This window comes from Rhea americana, unplaced genomic scaffold, assembly GCF_003343005.1.
Source record: "Rhea americana isolate MKP2758 unplaced genomic scaffold, rheAme1 scaffold_43, whole genome shotgun sequence".
In the NCBI taxonomy this organism is placed as follows: domain Eukaryota; kingdom Metazoa; phylum Chordata; class Aves; order Rheiformes; family Rheidae; genus Rhea; species Rhea americana.
In genome coordinates this window covers 3,124,259-3,142,573 of record NW_028186568.1, presented here as the reverse complement: position 1 = coordinate 3,142,573, position 18,315 = coordinate 3,124,259, and the positions used below count along the sequence as shown (strand labels likewise).

The 18,315-nt window shown below is 34.9% G+C and overlaps 1 protein-coding gene across 1 annotated transcript in view; it reads left to right on the top strand.

Annotated features, from left to right (window-relative positions):
• NUP133 (nucleoporin 133) overlaps positions 1 to 18,315 on the top strand; it is a 36,616-nt gene that overhangs the window by 15,967 nt on the left and 2,334 nt on the right. The window contains exons 14-24 of the mRNA XM_085315487.1: positions 235 to 329; positions 444 to 668; positions 1,283 to 1,405; positions 1,899 to 1,998; positions 2,991 to 3,242; positions 4,514 to 4,647; positions 6,932 to 7,090; positions 8,043 to 8,178; positions 10,194 to 10,312; positions 11,770 to 11,850; positions 16,929 to 16,993. Coding sequence (XP_085171613.1) covers positions 235 to 329; positions 444 to 668; positions 1,283 to 1,405; positions 1,899 to 1,998; positions 2,991 to 3,242; positions 4,514 to 4,647; positions 6,932 to 7,090; positions 8,043 to 8,178; positions 10,194 to 10,312; positions 11,770 to 11,850; positions 16,929 to 16,993 — 1,489 coding nt within the window. The remainder of the gene's footprint in view (positions 1 to 234; positions 330 to 443; positions 669 to 1,282; positions 1,406 to 1,898; positions 1,999 to 2,990; positions 3,243 to 4,513; positions 4,648 to 6,931; positions 7,091 to 8,042; positions 8,179 to 10,193; positions 10,313 to 11,769; positions 11,851 to 16,928; positions 16,994 to 18,315) is intronic.

Below are 18,315 nucleotides of genomic sequence, written 5' to 3'. Positions count from 1 at the left end.
TTTTTTTTTTTTTTTTTTTTTTTTTTTAAAAAGATTTTAGTTCAGCTATGGTATAATTCAAAGACAACAGTAAAAATGATATAGTAAGCACTGTGTAAGTATATGTGCATATAGACAGAATAGCAGTGTGGTAGCATAATAGAAGGTTAAAGAATTATGTTTGCCTGAGAGTCAAAGATAGCGATCAAAGTAATGAAGACATAGTGCCTTGACCTAAGACATTTCTCTTTTTAGAAGCAGCTGGTTTCAGCAACACATCTCTTATTCTTCTTCATCAACTAGAGGATAAGACAAAAGCCCATTCGTTCTTCATTGATTTTCTCCATCAGGTAAAGTTCTAGTGTTCTATTGGTATAAGTATAGTAGACTGTTGTTTTGTGTCTTAGGGTAATATTTCTAGAGTGTTGTTTAAAGTGTGTGTGGTGTTTTGTCCTTTTATAAAGGTTGGCATATTTGAACGTCTGGGCAGTTTTCCAGTACGAGGGATGCCAATGGCAACTCGACTGTTGCTCTGTGAGCATGCAGAAAAACTAGCAGCAGCTATTGTTCTCAAGAATCATCACTCTAGGCTGCCTGATTTGGTGAATTCTGCTATACTGATGGCTTTAAACAAAAGAGTGTGTGACATTCCACCAAATCTTACCCCTGCGGATGTTTTCTTTCGAGAGGTAAGAAGAGTAGTTCAGAAACAGAAGGATTCTACTTGATCTTCTGTATAATATCACATATAGTAAAAGCTGTAATGCCATTATGTGTACTTCTAAACTTTTCCCTTCAAAAATCAATTTAACTTTACCCTATTTTCCTTTAAATAGAGATGTTGTGGTAGTATACTTCACTTTAGTATACTACACTTTTTTTATTTCGGGGACTAAAACATGAATCATGACAGATTTCATGTAGGAGGAGTAAACTTGCTCTGATTCCCAGCTTACATGGAGGACAAGTGAAATCTTACAACGTATAAGAAAAAGTGTTATATTGTTGTTTTTAAGGGTTGACCTGAAGGGTAACACAGCTCTCCAATTAGGAATGAAAGCTGCTTCTGGCTGATTTAAGTCCAGAAATAGAGGCATTCTCATATTCTAAGTATTTTGTCAGATGTAAGTTGGTGATTTCATTATCCATTTAAACAGTTAATGCCTTTTAATATTTTTGGCTGTTGATCTGAATTCTACTAATATTTCTGTTTTTTCTTTATAATTCATCTAACTTGACTTTCAGGTATCATCTGGTAATGGATATATTTGTACTCAGAGCAATATTTCTTTCTTTCTTTAAGGTGTCCCAGATAGATTCCATCTTTGAATGCTTACTAGAAGAGGAGGAACAAATCTTGAAAGAAATGCCCGTTGAATCAATTGAGTGGGCCCAGATAGTTGTCAATGTGAACAACATCATTAAGGTATAGAATAGCATAAGCTGGAATGTTTGTGGAAAGGGAAGGTGAATATAGAAGAGTACCGAACAGGTTGAGTGCAGTACTAAGTTACTGACATGAGATCAAAAGTGGATACATTTTCCACATATCCAAATACCTTAGGAAAGAAGAGAGAATCTGCTGCGGAATTAGAGATGTTTTTTTCCTTCTGAGCATCTGCTAAAGAGAATTTGAGAAGCTAAAGCATTATTGTTACAAGTTGTGAAAGCAGGAGTGCATAGTAAAGAGTGAAGAGCTTGTGCTTGAGCACTGAGGCATCTTCCTCTGTCTGTGTGTACTGTTGTACCCAACTGAGAGGGTAAAGGAAAAAGTAGAGAATAGTAGAGTAACATCTCAGAATTGTAGAAGACATACTTTGTCTTCTATAATTCTGGTCTGTTTATAAGCAGGTATACACATTCTGGCCGATGTATAGGCAGGTAGACTTCAAAATGCTGATATCTTTGCCTTTATATAGGACATGCTACAAGCTGCCAGCCAGTATCGTCAGTCTAGAGCCTCTTTATATAAAACAGGAGAGCTTCCAGAAAGAGAACCTGAATATGTTCCATGGACAGGTGAGAAGCATGATAATAACTTATTAGGTATCTATTGTAAGCAAAAAGTACWTTTCACGTGTTTCAGAACACACAAAAAGATTTTCTGAAATCTTTGCTGTAGCTTTCAGCTGAACATTAAACCTTTATTGTTATAAACTATTAGGGAGTTGTCAGTAAGAACAGTAGAAGCTAAAGATATCATTTGGTTATCATTTATTTTCTCCACTATTGATGACAATTCTTAAAACTTACATTGCATTTGACTACAAAAACAAAATTTGGGAGTCAAAACTGTACCTATTTTTTTGTATGTGCTGGTTCTAGTTGACAAAACTATGGAATATATCACTTCAAAACAAATCATAAACTGTCATCTGTTTTAAAAAGGACTGATATGCTCTTTTAGGTGTGTTTTGTTTGGTGATTTAATACTGTGAAAAATTGTCAGAACAAACATTTGCAAAACCAAACACTTTCCAGTTGGTGCTTAAGCTTCCCTATGACCTCTACATATAAAACATATGTACTTTGTGCTCCCAAGATGAAAGTCTTTTGAAAAGCGGGGTCTTCATGAGTACATCCAGATATTTAAATCAGATTAACAGTAGGTGCCTTTTCTCATATTTGTTGCATTACAATATTTTTCCTGTGTATGTCTGCTTTGTCTAGAGAGTGTGCAAGTATTTTTTTTTTTTTCTTTCAAAACAGTATCTAATACTGATAGCTGATGTTGTACATCTGTGTAGTTTGGGGAGTATTTTTGTTTCTATTCTTAGTATTTACTTCATCTTAGACAAATTTAACATATTAAAGAAGATTGGAATATGTTTGTAGTTAGTTTTGCTTGCTTTTAAATTAAAATAAGTTTATTAGCTTTTTTCTTTTGGTATCTTTTTTATTATTTAGGTTCTATTTTATTATTATTACCTAATCATGTTTTTGTTATACTTCAGCATATAGATCCCTTTGAGGGGCTTACTTTCTCATGTTCACTGTGGTGTTTTTTCAAGCATCTAGTGGTCCTGCTGGTATACGTACAGCAATAATACGTCAGCATGGAATCCTTCTGAAGGTGGTATATCCTCAGGTGGACAGTAACCTCCGCAGCATTGTGGCTGAACAGCTGGTGGCACTACTAGATTGTCTTCTAGATGGCTATGTGTCTCAGCTTAAATCTGTTGACCGACCTGCGGATCAAGAGAGATACAGTAATCTGGAAATGGAGTATGTGCAGAAAAGATCAGAACTCTTGTCTCCTTTCCGTAAGTATTGTATGCTTTCCTTTAATCCAAGGTTTAGTGCTTACGTTTGATGCGGAAATTATGCAAATCTGATAGAGTAAATTGCATTTATATATGAATTCTATTTATTTCACATATATGTGCCTTCAAGGTATTAGTTAATAACTTTATGACAATAAGACCTTTGGCAAAATGAAAACTGCAGAAAAGCTTCCCCCTTCCCGCCCCCCCACATTTCACCCTATTATGCAAGTATATATATCTAACAGCTGCTTGAATTTTTCGTTTGTAGACTTAAGTTCTCCTGGCAGAAGCTTATCTTGTGCCAACTGGCTGAAGTATAGCTTACAAATGGATTTCTAAGTTTTTATATTGTTGCTAGCTGACATAAATTTGTGTATTTGAAAGTTTATTCAGTGTTTATCAGCAAAATTACTGATTTAGCAAAAGTTAGCAAAAATCTAGCAATCTTGATTATTAAATAATCAAACTTGTCATTTAACCAGTCACAGATGTGGTCAAGTCTGTACTGAATGTTTTATTGACAGCAAAGCTCCCTTATGAAAGGGAGATAACACAGAGCAAACACATTTTAGTAAATTTATATAGTTAAATTTTTTAACTGAAAATGAATGATTCACTATAAACAGAACAATCTAATAATCACAGCCTTTTAATATTCTTGGTTTAAGAAAAGTCTTCTAAACTTTATCAGTCTCAGTTCTACTGACATTCATGGGCTCTGATAGCTTGCAAATACACCTTATATTATTATATTCAATTGAAAGTTCATACTTCCTTACAAGCAAAAAGTAAGTGTTCTGCTAGCTCTTGGGTTTAACTGGATGAAAATAAAAGAGTTTGAATAAGATATTTAGAATACAAATCCCATGATCTTTATAATTGTTTTATAAAAGCCTTTGCCTGCTGCTTTTTCGTTTTCTCTAGTTAAGTGAATGTTAATTGCAAGTATTAAGGGTGGGTTGTTTTCTCTCTTCCCACCCTTAAAGCACACACAGATATGTGCTAACTTTCAGAGAAAGTAGGATGTATTCTACCCATTTAGTCTTCTAAGCTTCTTCCCTCTTACACTAGGAGGGCAGGAGTGGCATAGAGACTTGCATGTGCACAGGGTATGTAAGAATTATGTGACTGGTTCTTTGGGAATGTGTAAATATCTCCTTCATGTGAACATTTGAAAAACTTCCAGTTTTCTGATCTCTGCCATTGCACATCCTCTTACAGCTGAAGACGAACATGTTTAACTTTTTTTTTGCTTTTTGGTTGCTTAGTTTCCCTGGGACAGTATCAGATGGCAGCTGCTTTAGCAGAGAAGTACTGTGACTTTGATATCCTGGTGCAAATGTGTGAGCAGACAGATAACCAGGCTAGATTACAACGTTATATGAGTCAGTTTGCGGACCAGGTAATTCTTTTTCTGTTTTGTTTAGGTTAGCGTTTTGTAGTAAGATGGCATGTGGAATGTTACAAAAAAATCTTTACATTTTAGGTTTTCTGTTTTATATATAATTTTTATAAGCAGAGTAGAAATTTGAGCATTAAACCACAGTCTTGAATGTAAGTTCATACACTCTTCTTTCCCTTGCCACTCCCCAAGCTTCTGCATCCACCTCAATGGCAGACTTCTAAGATATTCTTTTTTTTTTTTCTTCTACATGTTCATGATACTTACAGATAATATTATCCACAAAGGAAATGCAGAAAATTTGAGTAAAGTTCCACTTTGCAGAACTGGCTGGAGTGCTTTGCCCTGAGCTTACAAAAAAGTCAACAAAAATGTAGATGCTAGCTATATAGACAGTGGCTCTTAATAGGACTATTTTTGTGCTTSAGTCAGTCTCACTCTTCACATCTTTCAGCATTATGTGACTGGTTCATGAAGTACTGTAGCTGGTAATGTTGTTTAATTAACTAATTATATCTAATATAAATTTAAGGATAATTTCTGAAAGAGCAGATGAGATTTAGTGTATAAATAGAAAAGTAGTTAAGAGTAGGAAGTAGGGTTTTTTTCCTGTGGTCTTTTTACTGATATCTGATACTTGCTCAATAGATGCTGGAAAAACTGTTCAAATCTGGTGTAAATGTTTTTAAAGTGTGCTGAAAAATTGGAATCTTAAGGACAAGGCAATAGATCACTGGAGATGATTTAAGGAGCTAGAGCACCTCTCATGTGAGCAGAGGATGAGAGAGCTGGGGCTGTTTAGCCTGGAGAAGAGAGAGCTTGAGGAAGGGATCTTACCAATGTGTATAAGTAACTGATGGAAGGATGTCAAGAGGATGGGGCAAGACTTTTCTCAGTGGTATCCAGTAACACGATGAGAGCAATGGGCATGAACTGACACACAGGAAGTTCCACCTGAACACAAGAAAATGCTTCTTTACTGTGAGTGTGACTTGAGTCCTGGAGCAGGCTGCCCAGAGATGTTGTAGAGTCTCCATCCTTAGAGATGCTCAAAACCAAATGGGGACATGGTCTTGGGTGACCTGCTCTAGCTGACTGTGCTCTGAGCAGGGTGGGGATTGGACTAGATGATCTCGAAAGGTGCCTTCTGACCCCAACTATTCTGTGATTCTGAGATGAAGGGGACTGGGAAAAGGTTTCCCAATCCGAGAGGGTCAGCAAGCTCAATTTGATTAGCGTACTGCAACAACTATGGAAAGAGAACTTAACTGCAGTCCATGAGCTTCATAACAAAGTACAAAAAGTTTGTTTAATAAGGACAAGCAAAAGTGTCAGTAATGGGTGGAAGTTAACATAAGCATTTTTAGTAGTGAAAGTTGAATACTCAGACATATCCTCCCAAAGGAAGTGAATTCTTCATTCTTTTTTTTCTCAGATCCCTTAGATGCATTTTTTTTGTTGTTTTTGTTTAGGGGGAAAATTTCAAATTTTTTATAAAAAGTTGCTTTGGCTAAGGTAGGGTTACAGTTTAATTATGTAGAATATCAGACTAATGCTTTCTCAAAACTTACCTTTAAAATTCTTAATACCATTAAAATTTAGCATTATTACTCTGTGAATTAATTATGAATTAATCTGTAATTAAAATCTCAAATCCTGGTTAGTTATTTCACACTGAAGTTTTTTGAGGATGAAATGATTTAAAAAAGTAGCATGAAGACATTGTTTTTTAATGATGACTGACGGAAGTAAGGTAGCTGGTTTGGTTGGTGATAGGAGGGAGTGTTTCAAAAAAAAAAAAAAACAGTGACAGCAGATGAACATATGAATGTGAAAGGAAGTAGTAAGCATGGAGTTCTGGAGGGAAAAGGCACAGGTAGAGAAATGAGATCAGAATGGGTCAGTGGGTGACATCTGTTTACATTCTTATGGATTAACATGAAGAATTTGTGTTTGGTGCTTTCTCTGCTTCTATGTGTCCAAGTATCTGCAGCAGAATAGTTATTGAATTCTGTGTTTGTGGCATTGTTCCCATGCCATTCTTTAAATGTTATATTTCTATTAGACCTAGATACGACCTCTCTATCAGAATTCATTTTTCAGTACTAGTGTATTTTTTTTCCATCTTCCATTCCATTTGTTTTTCTATCTTCTTCCATTTGCTAAGCAGGATAACTGGTGTAGTTAGCAATTACATTTCATGAAGCATTTTGCTTCATGCTTTTAAATATAGGGTTATTTAAAGGTAATTTTCAAGATGTGTTCATATTTCTATTACCGTCAGAATTTTTCAGATTTCCTGTTTCGCTGGTATTTAGAAAAAGGAAAGCGTGGGAAGCTGTTGTCTCAACCTATTGCTCAGCATGGACAGTTGGCCAGTTTTTTGCAGGCCCATGAGCATCTGAGCTGGTTACATGAAATCAATAGCCAGGATTTGCAAAAGGTAGGTTTTTTAATACAATCAAACTGAAATATTATATTTTGGCATTTTTAGYAACTGAGTTAAATGCATATTCAAGTATGCAAATTACCTAGTTACTGCTCTTCATCAAAAGAAAACTACTTAAATGGGTGAGTTATAAGAGAGGTGACAGGGATTACTAAGAGAGTACCAAAAGCCTCCCTCCAGGCACCATCTAGTATGTGATATAAGCTGCAGCTTTGTGTAATGCAAATTACTGCTGTTTTTCATCCCATATTCCCATATTGATGACTAATACTTTGTATCAGGGAAGGATATTTTGTTTTTTCCCCTCAGGCTATGCAAGTAATTGTAAAGTGTTTAGGAATGTAATACTCCATTTGTGTGACAGAAGTTTTGTCTTTTATAACAAAGCACTAYGAAGAGGGGAGCAAGGATTCTAAAATATAAATAATTCTGTCTGGGTAGTTATTCTGAGTAGATGCTCAGGGAAATTTTCCGTTCCTTTATCTGACATGCAAGTAAATTCTTGCCTGTATGTTTGGTTACCACAGGGATTGTACATAACATTCTATTTTCTATATTCCTTAATTAACAAGTAGATCAGTCTTCATACTAAGCTGTTTTGTCAAAGCATATTTGCCTGGGTGTTGATAGTGAAGCATTTAATAAAATGACAGTGGTATAATAAATGAAATTGCAATTTATCCTTTGACATAAGAGCTTTCCTTGATTAGTAATTTAAAAGGTTTTGGGGGTATAGCAKGAACAGAGATCTCCACTTCCTCCTTAAAAGTGTAATGAAGAGTTTTAATTTCTAAATTGTAACCATCTTTAATACTATAATCTGCATATTTAAAAATAATAAATAGTTATGAGACTGCTGTTCCAGATTATGTGATCTTACCTGTTCATTTAGTGTTAACTTTCAGCACTTATTTCTAATATCTTCCAACATCTTAATTAATTTCAGGCTCACAGAACACTGCAAACTTTAGCAAATATGGAGACTCGTTACTTTGCAAAGAAGAAAACGCTTCTTGGCTTGAGCAAATTAGCTGCACTGGCATCTGACTTCTCAGAAGACATATTGCAAGAAAAAATAGAAGGTAAGAAAAGCATAACAAAGTGAAAGATGGACTTAAATGAAGTTACTGAATCAGAATCATGTTAATATTGCCGATAGTTGATCTGTTAGGATGAGGGCTCTAATGTAACCTGGTAAGGATAAATGGGTCACCCCATTGTTGCTGCCCCAGCTGCCTGCTTTTGCCTATGGCAGAAATTGCTGAGCCTTTTGTGAAGCTGAGTCACTGCGAATCAGACTAGCGTTCTAAGGAAAAGTTGGAAATACTTTATCGTGAAAAACTAGCTTACAAACTGGGGTGATATGCAGGAGCTGCTTTTTGACCTACTCAGCTGTTCACTGAAGGAAGGGTAGTGAAAACAGCACATGGAAACAATAACCTTGGCATTCATTTTCAGCTGTGAGTTAGAACTAAGAATGTGGAAACTTTTTATCTTTTCACTTGTTCTGGTAACACATAAAATATTAGCATAAATAACAAGTTGCACAGCTTTTTGAAAAGTCCCTGAGAGGTCTGAAATAGCCAGAATTTCTAAACTATTCCCACTGAATGAGTTTTATGAAGATATATTTTATATTTCACATGCAAGATAAAAAATGGTTGAATTTCTTAAAGCTTGTTTATGAAATGTCTCTCAATTTTGAATTCTGCTCAAGTCTCGAGACTCTTAGGCTATACAAGGAGATCCTATAACTATTCAGTACTTGTCGTAATGTACCCACAAATACATGCATCTATGATCTCAGGAAGTGCTTTCTCAGCATCTCAAGTCTTTCTTTTTATCTAGAAAGTTTACAGTTACAATGAAAAAAGTTGTCCTGCTTTTTTACCAGGTACAATGGTTTCACCCCTCTGCCCTCTCTATTAGTTTAAAAAATACCCTTCTCCTGATATTGTTTGTGCAGCAGGTAGTGCTGTGAGTTTGTGAGAAGGCAAAAAATACATTAATAGTTTAGCTGGATGCCAAGAGAGGCTTTAAAATACTACTCAGTCTATCAACTATTCCATTTTATTTTTCTGCCTATTTATCCATGTCTGTTATGTAGAACTCTTAAATGAAATCCTGTTGGAAAGTCCTAGGATACGTATGATAACTAAGTAGGCTTTGAAAATTGTATTTAGCTTGTAACAATAATATATCATCTGACTCTTTAAATTGAAGCATTGCATCAAAACTTGAAATTGGAGTTTACCCCTCTGTGAATGCAGCTTAAGAATTTATTTATTTGCTGATGTGAGCAAGTTCATCTTTAAATAGGAAAAGTGAAGAAGCTTTATTTCAGCAGTAAGGGACTGTTAAATTTTCAGCTGAACTCTTTAGCTTGCTACACACTTCTATATGACATAACTTTAGAGATTTATATGCCTTGTATATCTGTCTCTCACTTATAAAGATGGAATAATTACCTTTGCAATATTCTGTTTATCTATTTAAACAGATAAAATACTCCTTATAATTATTTTCTTCTTTCTACAAATAGAACTGGAAAAAAAGTGTTAGCTCATGTAAAGTTGTGGCAGAAGTTATTCCATTTCGATTTTATTTTAGCCTAGTAACAGAAGCAGATTATACGGGGGGAGGGGAGAAAACAATCAAAAATGGAATAATTCATGTGATGGAGCAGATCCATGGCATAGGACTTCAGTCAAAAAGTGGTATTTCCTAGAAATCATATCTTGTCCAGCTTGCCTTTCCTGCATTAGTGCCACAACTACCCTCCAACTTTTACATATTTATTTTGTGATTTTGATGAACTAAAGAAAAGTTTCAGTCTGCATTACATTGGGAACTTGAATGAAAACAGGGTTTATGGTATGAAAGTAGAAAGTGAACTAATTCACAAAGATGATGCTATTGTAATGAAAGTACTTCTATGCTTTGTTAACTTCCATAATAAAGCATACAAATAAAATGCTTTATAATAAGTATTTGTAGACTTGAATAATATTACGACTTTTCAGTTATTGCTGTACTGTAGAATTTATAACTGTATTTTTAATAACATGAAATATTCATCTCCTTAAATGACTACAAGAAATATCAGAACAGGAGCGTTTTCTGTTGCATCAGGAGACCCTTCCTGAACAATTACTGGTAGAGAAACAACTGAACCTTAATGATATGCCTGTGTTGTCTGCACCTCAGCTCATCGATGTGAGTACCACCTGTTCCCTTCATTGCACAGGTAAAGTGCAATTATGTTTTCTAGCTCAATGTGATAAGACAGCTGTGATCTCATTGATTTTATTTGACTTGCTAAGTGCCTAAAGACCTAAGGTATGAATGTGCTTCTCTTAGATTCTACCAACAGCAGACTTCAGAATGCTGTTTTCAGTTCAGAATTTCTCTTCGTTGTTGAGGTCTTTTAGAGCACTGCTCTGAGTAGAAGCCAGTCAGATCAATGCCAGAAGCTGAATTGCTTGTTTAAGCTAGGTTTGGATATGGAAAAGAAATTACCTTCTGTAGAATCCTTGGTAGGGCTGAGCTCAGAAGGCAGAAGGAACTAAGAATTATACTTTATTGGAGAAAGGTGCTGCAATGTAGAAAAATATAGAGTTGGAAGCAGGAAAGGGCTTTGGTTACCTGCTGCACTGAATGTCCAGACAATATCTTTTTACTTCTTAAAAATAGCAACAACAAACAAAACCGTCTAATTCTAGAATCAATATTAGAGCTGTGTTACCCTCCTGTGTTATCCCTTTCTGGTAGTAGCCAGGAACTAGTAGCCTTTTTATTTCTGCCCAGCTGGCAGCATATTTTTACTATCCAGCGTGCACACAAAATACTAGAGGGATGAATGACGGCAGTATATTGTAAAACAAACCAGATCCTGTTAAAGGTGTCAGATTTGCAACTTTTTGTAATCTTCTGAAGCTGCTAGTACACCTGTTAAATTCTCCACAGTTTCTTAGTATAGCACTTACAGTCATCAGATTGTGAAGGCATTGCCTGTGCCTTTAAGTGAGGCTAGCTGTGGGGATAAGGAAGAGGAGGAAGTGTCACTTAAGACTTTCCAAACAGCTGGCACCGTGACAGTTTTCCTTTTGAATTATACCTGTTGTTAAATCAATGTTGTTACCACTTAGAATGAGAGAATGAAATTTTCAAAATATAAGTAAAAAGTGCATTAATGTTAACTTTGATTTAAATTGCTAGTTTAGAATTTAGTTTATGGGGGAAAATTAAAATTTTTGATAGCTAGCTTTTCTGTTTTTGAAAGGTGAAAGATGGTACATGTGCTTATTTATTGCCCTGAGGCTTAATTGCTGAAATAATTCAGACAGCTTATTTTATTTGTGGAACTGAGCTCTGGCTACAATAGTCCAGGAATGTTACAGCCTTAAATGGCATTTAAATTTGAAACCTAGCAGCCTTATGTCCAATATCGTTTGTCCACAGACCATTGTCATGTAGGTGGAATGCTGCTCTAAAACCTTACGTATATTCCTTACTATAAAAATACTTGCAGTTGAATCAAGACATATTTTCATGAGAAGGTCATGTAAGTGGAAAATACATGGTGGTCTTCCCACAATGAGTTGTCCACAATATCAATTACATTAGTTTGTAGGCTAAAAATAATTCTGTACTTTTAATCTTTCATGCTGTAGATGTACATATGTGATGAGAACAGAAGGGCCAACGAGTATGACTTCAAAAAAGCACTTGATCTACTGGAATATATTGATGAGGTAGTAAAAGTTTTTTTTTGTTGTTGTTTTTTATTTATTTATTTATTTTATTTTTATTTTTATTTTTATTTTTGGAGGTTGGGGTGGAAGGATTTCTAATCCAAAGATTATTTCTTTTGGGTTATTTAAGCTAAGATTGTGCATCTGTAGTTAGTTAAGATCCTGTCACCTTAGTTTATGGTAAGTAAACATAACCTGCAATGTTTGTTTTGGTTTGTTTTAAGTCACTGGAGATTTAATGCCAAATATGGTTTAGAACATTCAATGCCAAATATGGTTTAGAACATTCGAGCATTTAAGAAAAAGTGACACTCCTTATCTTCAGATTTCATTGATAGTCTAGTTTCTTTCTGATGGATCTTTGCTTCTCCACAGGCTTTCTCCAAACAGAATACAGATCACTTGTTCTCAGTAGTTCGGTTCTTGTATCTCCATTATTGGCAGTTTCTCTGAGTGTCCTTAGATAATGTTGGATAGTCACCATTTTTTTAACATGTAAATAGGACTGAATCACAAGTTTGCTATCTTAAACTTAGGAGTTGTCATCATAACTCATTGTATGGTCTAGTGTCTTGTCAAGAGTAACTTTCCACAAAACATGAATAAATCAACTTACGAGGAACACAAAACTTGAAACAGTCTTTGCTAAAAAGCTAAAGCTGTACTTTTTCAGAGAGTTACTTCAGGCTTCTCTTATGAATGAATTGGAAAGTATTCCTTAGCACTTGAAAATCAGTGCTCTTTCCTGACTATCCCAACTGTTGCTATTCTGGGTGGAAGGGCTCTAGCTAAGATTCTTTCTATAGTAGTGCTTTAGAAAACCGTTGTGCCATTTTGTTGGCCTTCGGTAATTTTGTCTTGAAGATTATAAATATTGTTTTGATTCTAAACTGTGTTTTCAATTGCATTCTTTTTCTCTCATTCTTTCATGAATGTTTCTGTACTGTTATTAACTAGTATTTATTTTCTTTTATGCATGAGTATGTATACTTCTGTTTTGTGTTGAGTACTTTGAGAAAGTGTTAGTTCTTAGTATGTTAATTATCTGAGTTATTAACTCGAATTAACTGAGTTTTCCTCTTAAATTTTGCCTCCCCATTTCATGACTGCTCAAATAATGATTTTTCTTCAGATGTAAAAATATACATATATAAATGTTGCTTTAAGAAAGTGAGATTTCAGAAGCATTTTTCAGTCAGAATTTTGAGTCTCTAACAACCTGAGTAGGACTGCTTGGCACAAATTAGAGATGGTGCCTTAGACTAGTGTTTCTGAGGAGATGAGTTCAGTTATATCTATAGAGTTTAATCAAGGTTATCTCTTATCAGATACAATTATAGTTACACACTTGAGAATGTCTAAGCTGTTCTTTGTTTTTCCTTGCTTTTCTCTAGCAAAAACATAATGCAAAGGCAAGATTCATCTTCTTGCTTCCAGAATTCTGAAGTCTAGAGTTCATGGATTCTCTTTCCTCTTACAGAGGGCATTTAAAGTAGCTGTAATAGTTCAGGACACTGAGAAGAATATGTATGGTCTTTTTTTCTGAGAGTAGACCTTAAAAAGGGCTCTGACACTAAGCTTCTCAAAGTTTGTGTAGTGAAGGGACTGCGCATTCTAAGACAAATGTGTGTTTTTGAAGAAGTATTTACTAATACACTAATGTAAAATACACATCATAATGTGGGCATTGTATGTAATGCATGCCAGTTAGCTTGGCTCTGCCAAGAAAAAAACTTTGAATTCAGTCACTGTTTAGCACGTATTGAAAACTTGCCTACAATGTACTGTTTTACAAATTTATATTTGTTCATATGCTTGAAAATAATGCCTTTTTTTTTCAAATTGAAGTACTTGGTCTTCAGCTGTCATATGTGGGGATGTTGAAAGCCTGAGCCATGTCTTCAAATGGAAATAAATAGTCTTCAGTGGCTGAAGAGTCTGATAAGCTCATTTGTTAAAATAGGAACTGCAGCTATAGGATTGAGTTCATTCCTTTTCTTCTTCCTCAGGTTTCCTTGACTTCATACTCAAAGCCTTTGCAGCCTGATCACATAAGTAATCACTTCCTTGCACTTGCAAAGTCTGAAATCACTGCTGTGCAAGTTTTGTTTTCACATATGTTAGCTGTGCAAATGAAGGTGAAAGTAATTTCTTGCTTCTTGTCTTTGGGATTTCTTAAAATTCTCATCACAATTTTAAATTGTTTCTTTAGAACTTGAAGCTTTGTCTCAGTTTTTAGAGAATGTCTAAGCTGTTTTTTTTTATTTTTTCCTTGCTTTTCTCTAGCAAAAGCCTTGCCACTCTTCTATTTTATTCACTATCTTTTGTAGCTCCAACTTTGTGAGAATGTTACTGGCCATTATTTCACCCTTTAAGGGATATTTTTTCAGAGTAGAGTGATTTGTTTTCTTAGATGTGCTTTTTCCTAGAGAAAACATTTTGCTTATGTTTACTTTTTTACTTTTTTTTTTTTTTTTTTTTGCTTGGGGATCAAAATAAGTGTAGAAGTTATGAAAGTTGATCTTTAATTCTTACTGTCATCATCACAACCCCTTTTAAAGGATTGCATGTTCTTGTTCTGAGGCAGCTATACTCTGCTCCTAATTGACCATTCCAATTAATTTTCAAGTTTCTGAAGAATTTGGGATATTTGAAACTGTTCATACATACTCTCTTTCAATTCTCTTGTTTTATTTTTCCTTGTTTAATACAAGGGATTTTGAAGTCCTCCTGAGATTTCCATCTTCCATCAAAGTAGCTGGTCAATTACCTTATATTTCAAGTATTGGGCATCAATTTAGACATGTTTGAAAATGTACTTGTGGATTTTCTTCCATATTGTAGTTATGAAAGCATAGTATAACTCATCAGGTGTCTAGTTGTAGCTTGTGCTCAAAGCAGGAACAACTGTGAGGTCAGACCAGGTTGCTCAAGGCTTTATCCTGTTGGGTCTTGAAAACCTCCAAGGATAGAGACTGCACTTCCTCTCTGGGCTGATCCAGCTTCTTATGATACCTGATCACATAAGTTGCTTTTGTGAGACTATCATAGGTTGTTATTTTGTTTGGTCTTCAGAACACTACACACAAAAATTTCATGTTTCTGGGGTTTTTAAGCAACCTCTTACTACATGTTCAGTCTGGTATTAACAGTGTTTTTGTATTTTTTCTCATCAACTGTATGTATTCCTACTGACTTTTCTATTTACTAATTTGTAGTTCTCCTTTACCCATTTGTAATGTGTTCTATAAATCTATTGCACTATATACTGATCAACAGATGTGCTAGAATATGAATTAGATTAAATGTAAATTATTTGCTGTTTCCAAGGCTTGGAAAGAATTTCTTAATGTYAATTTGTGATTGCTAGAGTGTGTTGCAGCATATGAGTGTGTTAAAACCAATAATAACTTGCCTGATATCACAGATCTGTCTGTCATGTCTGAGGATCAGCAAAGCTTGGATACCTGAACTACAATATGGCTCATCTTTATATTCACTGTTATAGATTAGAAAACTGCCTTAAATGTCAACAAATCATTGTATGGACATCCTTCTAATGGTTTAAATCTGGTTGTATATTGATCTAGTCTGAGTGACAAGCTAAACTTCTCTAAGTCAAGGTTACTGCATTAACTGTCTATGTACAACATAATTTCAATTCTAATTAAAGCATTTTAAGATACACCCTTCCATGTAATTCTGTACGTAGATCAACTCAAAACTTTTAATAGGAGTATGGCTGTTGAATATTGGGCTTACATGGTGATTGCAGGTGCTTTCCTACTAAAACTGAAAAGRTAGTGCTTACATTAATTCTCCTAGTTTGTTCAGCCTCTCTCTACAACATATGTTTGCTGCTGCATTTAAGTCAGAAGGATGGGAGCAGTTAAGATTAATTAAACATATAGTACTGAACTAGACTCACCTGCTTAGTTAGATATACTGCTATTAATAATTGCCTTAACAGGCCTAAAGCAAATTTTCAGTCTTTGATTACGATAAAACATACCTTTTTTTTTTTTGATCTGAGGTTGGTTATAATCTCATTTCTTGAAGCTATATAATATGACTATTTTCTTTTGGTTTATAATGCCCTTATTCTTTTAAAATATTTCCTATGTTAAGTCCTATCTCCTGGTCATTATTTTACCTCTGTTGATGGTGTGTATCAAATATGCAATGTTTGCTCCTTTTGCTAACTTTTCCACATTTTTTATGATTGTATAACAAGCAAGACAAAACAATAATCTACATTTATTGCAGATTGACTTACTGTGTGTAGAGCACAGTTCATCAAGGCCCACGTTAACAGTCAAATAATTTTAGTACAGTAAACAGAATTGTAATGAACAACTTAGTTCCAAGTGACAAGTTGAACTATTATTGGAAATGTATACATGTGTCATGAAGATTGTTGATTTGCACTATTAGAGCACTTTTTTCTTTGAAGATGTCAAAGTGGATTGTGCTATTTAGAGAACTAAAACTTAGAACTATAGTTAAGCAGATGGAATATTGAAGCCCAAAAGTTATTGCTTTTCAGAAACCAGCAAAGCCAAGTAAGTGATAAGGCACAAACAGAATTTATAAGTTATGAAGAGCTTATTCCTGCTGAATGCCTGGTGCAAATGAATCTAGTGTCTTTCAACAACATTTGGATAAATAGCAAATGTGAATTTTATTTTCTGCCCCTCCTTCCCACCCTCCTTCCCTAAACCAGGCAAAATGATGGAATTGTAACAGTCAAAATCTAAAGTAAAAATTCAAAATCTGACCCAAGCTTTTAAGCTGCAAAATAAGGTGGCAGGAACCGCCCAGTTTTAAGTAATAGGAACTGTCAAAATTGAAATTCTTTATGATTTGGAACATTGCTTTGATCACTAGTACATATATTTGGTATATTATTTCAAATAGACAAATGTGATATAAGTAGCATATACATAATACCACTGTCACTTACAATTTAACAATGTTCAATAATTAAATAATTCAGTTCAATATCATCTGAGTGTGATATGGTGATTATTTCCTTAAAAAAAAATAAAATTACCTTTCTCTCCTTACATGAATCGAAGGATGAGGAAGTGGACGTAAATGATCTTAAGCTAAAAATTCTCTGCAAGGCTCTCCAAAGAAACGGGTAAGTCCAGTAATTGATCAGGATGTGTCCTTTTCTTTGTAAAATGAAACCACAGTAAAAAGATACTTTTGCAGTACTTTGTTCATTTTTCTCTGTGGCAACTTACTATGCTTTTTAAAAATGTAAGAAACATCATAAATATAGCCATACAGCTCTCATTCTTACTGTACCTTTTGATAAGGTAAAGAAATGACTGTAACTGTGTTTCTCTTTGAAGCATCTGTTTTGAGCTACTATTGTGGTTTAAATGTGTCTCCAGACAGAAGGTTTTTAAGAGCAACATGTGCCAAAATCACTCCTGCAGACTTTTATTTTACTTATTTTGGCCATTGAACTGCTTTGAAAACTTCATACCTCTTTCTGAATTAAAGCTGCATTTTTGATTGTAAGAGATCAAAGCTTTATCTACTGCTTAGAAGAGCCACCTTCCAGATCATCTTCAACACTGAATACAGGCTGAGTCCAATTGGTCTGATGAATCTTTTCAGCAAGCAATGCTGCTGTTCAGATGTAAATGATTCAGATGGCATTCCCTCCTTTTTCTTACTAATTTTCAGCCAGATTTTCTGAATCCCATCCCCATTCCAACAGAACCTAAGGAATGAGATGAGAATACATTCCAAATGCACTGTATTTTGTGGTGAAAATGGAAATAAGTAGCATTTGTATTCACCCTTATGCACAGGATAGATTCCAAAGGACAGCAGTCTGTAGAAAATAAATTCCTAGTTGCGTTACTGAGTTAGTCATCTCTAACATAAAATATGCAGAAACAAATTCATACTATTCTAAGTGGCTTGTTCTTTCCCTATTAATTTCAGGATGGAAGATTCCAGAGCTGCTGCATGATAGCAGTCTAGCAGTTTGTTTATGCTTTGTCTACACTGGGCCAGGAACAGCATATTGGAAACAATATTTAAACCTTTAAAATCACATACGTATATTGCTGACAAGAATTTACCCACTCCACTAGCTAGTGAGATGCAATTTCAAATCACCTTTGTGTGGAATAGTGTTAAAACTTGATCTCCCAGTTGAGCTTCTAGTCCAGCAAGGCTCTGTTACAAAGAGGCTGAGATCTATTTCGAAACAAGTAGTGTTAGCTTCAATCTATGTGCAAAATAAAGCATTTGACATGTCATAGTACCTTCTTTTAAGGGTGGCATCTGTTCTCTAGCTGAACAACTACAGATGGTGGTAAGATTCTTGAGTATAACAGCAGGCCTTGCTGAGCATGCTGCAGGCTTTCTGGTAGCTGTCCTTGCTGGCTGCTGCCTCTGCACCCAGAGGACCTTTCATCTTCCTCAGACTCTTCCCAAGAG